The sequence below is a fragment of the Babylonia areolata genome, chromosome 10 (genome assembly GCF_041734735.1).
Source record: "Babylonia areolata isolate BAREFJ2019XMU chromosome 10, ASM4173473v1, whole genome shotgun sequence".
NCBI classification, from domain to species: Eukaryota; Metazoa; Mollusca; class Gastropoda; order Neogastropoda; family Buccinidae; genus Babylonia; species Babylonia areolata.
Genome location: NC_134885.1, coordinates 26,435,524 through 26,441,151, shown reverse-complemented (window position 1 = coordinate 26,441,151; position 5,628 = coordinate 26,435,524). Strand labels below are relative to the sequence as shown.

General features: G+C 40.3%; 1 protein-coding gene across 1 annotated transcript in view; it reads left to right on the top strand.

The window, feature by feature from the left end:
• The first annotated feature begins 4,594 nt into the window (after positions 1–4,594).
• Positions 4,595–5,628, top strand: part of LOC143286916 (adapter molecule Crk-like) — a 27,448-nt gene continuing 26,414 nt past the window's right edge. The window contains exon 1 of the mRNA XM_076594865.1: positions 4,595–4,986. Within this exon, the coding sequence (XP_076450980.1) occupies positions 4,952–4,986 (35 nt within the window). The 5' untranslated portion in view covers positions 4,595–4,951. The remainder of the gene's footprint in view (positions 4,987–5,628) is intronic.

The window sequence follows — 5,628 nt, the reverse complement described above, 5'->3', positions numbered from 1 at the left end:
ACCCTGGAAGGATAGGTCTGGAGGGACCAGCACCTGAGTCAGTCGTAGCAGTTCCAGAACGGCGTGAGCGCTTTCGACGTGGAGCAGGTTCTTCAGGGTCCTCAGGGTCACTCGAGTCGTCAACAGCTTCACCCTCACCTGGTCCAAGTACGTCTTGGGATAATTCTGTCACAGACGATGACATGAAAGCAAAATTGTCCCAGGCCCACTTTTCCGCAGGTTGAAGGTTGACTCGGCCAGATCCACTCTTCCCTACATTCTTCTTTGCCCGACTAAACAAGCTCCTCATCGCCTTCACCCAGCCCGTGACATCAGCATACGACAGGCCAAGGGTTGCTGCAAACTCCGTCCATGTCCAATGTTTCAGTGCGGGATCCTTGTATCCATCTTGCCTCTTGTCGAAAAGAAAGGGATTTCTCTTCAGAAAATCCAAGACCTGCTCCTTTTGATTCTCGGTGAGCCTATGCTGCTTGAGGGACTTGCCCTTCTTGTCAGTCTGGGTGGGGGTGGACTCGATCCCCGGGGTATGCTCTGCAGCATCTCCAGGAGTCGACGGCACATCATCAGGAACAACTGTGGAATCAGGACTCGACATCTTGTTGTTGCAGGGTCGACAGTGAAAAACCCTAGTAGCAGCCAAAGATTTGAATGAAATGCGCGCAAAGATATCGTGTGATGGTCTGGTTTATATACTGTGCGCACACCAACTGTACAAGTTGAGACAAGATGCAGTAACCCACACCAACTAGTTGCCACAACCTCTGTCAACGTAAATCAACTTAAATCGTAGTTATCGCGTCCAAAAAACACACACTGCGTGCGTGCGAGCGAGGCTTGGCTTGCGAGTCGAGCAATGCCACGCGGTGGAGAAAAAGGTTGCCTCAACTCAGCGCATCTTGTGTAAACGCGCATGTCAACTGGCGCCAACGTCGAAGTTGGCGGCCAACTCCATAGGATATTGGGTGGGAGGTGATATCTATTTCAGCTACGGCAACTTGAAGCGCATCTTGATCGGGAAAACCAGATAGGCTAGATCTGAAAATAAAGGGTCGACAACTGCCACCAACTCACAATATCCTTCCTCATCTACCTCGGCAACGCTAGCACAATTAGTTGCTGGGAGTTGAGATGCCTAGTGTAAATTAGCTCTTAGCTGCGAAAACTTGGGCACATCAAGTTTAATGCTTTGCAAACCGTCTACACTGACTCAGAAGTTTCTTCCGCAACAAATATTTCGATGCACTAAATCATACCTCACTGAGCTGCGCGTTTGTGATCTTTGATCATAGCAGATATTTACGCTAATATCAATGAGTGCTGATGAAGTAAGTCCATATAGAGATGTTTACTAAAATTCTTTTAGAAGATAATGATGTTTTTCTCGCTTTTGCTTCAGTGTAAATAGTCTATATGTTGATCCCAATATTGTTCACATTCCAGCGGAATATTACACAAACGGAAAAGTAGACATCTTTATTTCCTTCTCAAGTTCTGAAGTTGAGCTAGCAGATCGATAAGTTTGATTTCTCTGTCGATATATGTAATCCATTTGTTTGTCATATATATACTGTCCTATGATACTGATCAAGTGTGTGTGTGTCGGTGTGTGTGTGTGTGTGGGTCGGTGTGTGTGTGTGTGTGTCGGTGTGTGTGTGTGTGTGTAGTGTAGTGTTTTGCTACCTTTTCTTATTGCCAAGCACCTATATCAGGGAGCACTGTATAAGTTCGCATATTTTCTCAGTCCTTCTTCTCAGTTGCCGGCTATTATTACTGATTTTTATATTACATTGATTAAACGAAGAATGTGAACATCTCATTGTTGAGATTAAGTCACCCACGTCTGGATATATCACGGGAAGAGGATATGTTTACAAAAACACCTCAACTGAAAATACACAACAAAAACAATATAAATTCCATCCCTGGAAATTATTCCTTGGTATCCATCTAAAATGTTTTCACGTAGCTTGGGAACAACCTGTCTGGTTGTATTGTCATGTCAAGACCACTACTCTAACATTTTTGTTTTATTTTATAGATCAGTGTGTCAAGACACATGACTATTATACTGGTGGTAGATATTTTCAATCAAAACAATTCTGAAAAAAAACAAGATTTGAAATTTGACTTTGCCCACATAATCCTTGGCCAAAAATCCGAAAAAAAGAACGATTAATGCACCGGTTTACAGTGCTTTCAACTATTGTGTTGTTGTTTTTTTTCTCTAACGATAAAATTTCCTGAGCGGCTATTCACTGAATCACGGAACCTGCTGTTCTGTGGATCAAAGCGCTAGGTCACATTTCAGCATCATGAAGCAGAGTTGAGATGAAGTAGGCAGAGTTACAAATTAAGTATGTAGCAGAGTTGAAAATTGAGTATGTAATAGAATTTTTAAAAAATATATCAGTATATAACAGAACTAAAATAGTTATTATCAGTTTTACAGAATTTGAATGTGATTGAATATCATGCAGTTGCTCGTAATTTGTCTGTTTCAATAATTATAATGGAAGCGAAGGGGAGTGAACCTTATACTGTTTTAAGAAATGGTTTTGAAGTAGTTGTGTCCCTTGTTTATTTTATTTTCATTTCTGTTTCCGTTCATCATCTTAATTCATTCATTCATTATTTCAATGACTTAGCCATTTATTCTTTATGCACCTTATTTTACTCCATTTTATTTCATTTTCCCTCAAGGCCTGACGAAGCGCGTTGGGTTACACTGCTGCTCAGGCATCCAGTGCTTAGCAGATGTGGTGCCGCAGCAGTTTATGGATTTGTCCGAACGCAGCGACGCCTCCTTGAGTAACTAAACCACTGAACTTTTTGTCATGATCTCTTTGAGTTATATATCTTGTGAACTTTGCCACTGTGAGCTCTGCCTCACTGGGTTTTTTTTGTTTTTTTTGTTTTGTTTTTTTGATATCTCCATTCCGAGCGAAGTAGCCAGTTTTGCCTTTGCACCAAGTTCAGTCTCTGGACTAGTTCACTGTTAGTTTTAGTCAGTACAAGCCTAATTTGTCACACTGAGAAGGTGTGTCCTTTTGTGAATTATCTTGGATCAGAAAGTTTATTACTTTTGTGGGATTGTTGTAATATTCAGTTTATTGTAAGTATTAGTTATCAGTGGAAATATTGTAATTATGAACTGATCATGATTTGTTCAGTGTTCACTAAAATGGATTTAAAACTGAAATTGAACTGTAATCAGTTTTTATCTTGATTACAACTATATTTGGTTTTAAAGTAACCAAAGCTCATTATTGGTAATTGTCAATAATTGCCATTCAGCTGATCATGAGAATGTTTTGAATTGTTTAACGATAATATTCCTTTGGTTCACTGATCCATAGTTGTATCATTTGCACACGTTTTGACTGAAAGGTTTTGCTGAAGTGGATCTGTGAATTTGAAATGCATTAGTTTAATTGTAAATGGAGCCAGATTATCAATTAAAAATTGTGTCAGTGATAAATATTTGTTTGTAATCATTGTTTGATTTCATTTTTGTTTTGTTTCATATCTACATTCAGTTGGATTCAGACAATATTGTTAACTGAAATAAAAGAATAAACACCTTCCAGCCCTTTTATCTCTTATGCCTATGTCATGTCTGCCACTGAACTAACGATCAGTCCTTCTTATCCACGCCATCCTGGCACAGCACGAACAGTTAATTAGTTGATATAGTTATAGTTGAGCCACGGTTACTCAAGGAAGCGTAACTGCATTCAGTTCGGACAAATCCATGTATATACGCTGCACCACGTATCTGCTAAGCAGATGTCTGACCAGCAGCGTAACCCGGCCCAACGCGCAAAGTCAGGCCTTGATTAAAATTAAAAAAATAAAAATAAAGGAAAAAGAAAAAAAAAGCGTATAAACAAAAATATGGACACATCATTAAATCAATGATTTAATATACCTAAGTAGTTAACAAATATATAGTTAGAAGTAAGCAGATATATAAAGAAATAAAATTAAACGCGGAAACGAATGTATAATTATATATAGATTAATAAAATTAAAAAAAAATAAAAAAAGAAAGAAAGACAATAACTAAAGTAGATAACCAAATAAGAAATAACTGTAAATAAAGATGCACACACACACACACACACACACACACACACACACACACACACCATATATGTAACAAACATGCAGTTTCACAGATATGCCATTCAGCTGATAAAAACAAAGCACAAACACCGCCGTTACATTCACATGGCCTGTAACCGAGTACGAACAAAGTGTGACTAGAGGGAACACTGTCCCTTCAGTAGTCCTGACTGCCAGGGCTTTAGTTGGTCACGTGTGTGTGTGTGTGTGTGTGTGTGATATGTCACTGATGTACTAATAACACAGCCGCCCGCACACCCGCACTGACCACTGAGATACATGTTTACATCGGCACTGACAGTGTTCTTGCCAACTTGCAACCGCCCCCAATGCCTTACTGTGCGCAAACTTGTTACCGACCTCTCTCGTCACAGAACAGCCCTTCTGTTCTACCCCCACGATCAGTGTTTGGTCACGTGATCATCTGGTCGTGAATGATGAGCCAGTCACTGAGCAGACCACGCTATTTATATCTCATTTGTGAGAGACAGATTTGTGCCGAAAGGGAACGTCCTTGTGTGGCTTTATCTCATGAAGTGCGCACTTTATTGGATTGATAGATTGGTGTAAACTGTTCATCAAAAGTTCGGTCATTCACAGACCTTGATTTTTAGTTTTAATCTGGGCGTTGTGATGATCTTGAAGGGACGGACAGACACGCCTTCTTCGTAAACTTGACATCTTTTCCTCTTTTCTTCGAGCTTCCCGATCCAGCATTTAGATTTGTTGAAAGTTTTAACTTCCTGGACTACTGTTGTGGACAGCATCAATGTGTTGTGAATGATTTCTCGGGGCAGCCCCCAGGCAGTTTGAAGACATTTGAAAAATGGAGGCGGATTTTGATCCTGAGGACAAATACAGGTTTGTGGGAAAATGTGTTGGTGTTAATGTGTAACACAGAGGACATTCGATTCTTTGTCAACAGGGGTAGTGAGTGACAGTATTGACACTGCCTTGACTGTATGACGGCGGTCCATCGCTCTCGCCTTTTCGGTGACTGCGTTCTGACACAAATGTCGGTCACACTATGTTTTCTCAGATAAAGTGACGACAATACCCACAGTTTTCTCCCTTAAGATGGATTGAGCAGTGTTCATAACAAGGCGTGGACGTTCACTCCGCCAGTCACACAGAGAGTAAAGAGGAAGGAATACATTGCCAAAATGACAGCACAGGTTTTTGTTATTTAAGCGCTGGCCACTCAGCTGGTCGCTTCAAGAATACAAATTTAAAGTAGTTACAGCAGCGGATACATTGTAAAATGATTTTTTCAGAGATTGAGAGCATCGAGGTCTGTGGGCAATATGTTTTCAGTTATAAATAGATCATCATGCGCCGTCTGCCTTGAAAATTGTACGTTATCATGTGTGGGCTTTAGAGACATACAACAAGAATTGATTTGAAGGGCAAAAAGCCCAGTAGATCATGACAAGTGTGTAGTAGTTGTAGAATGGGGACAAAGCAAGCTTTGAAGCTAAAAACATGGGTGATTTTCCTGTTCAC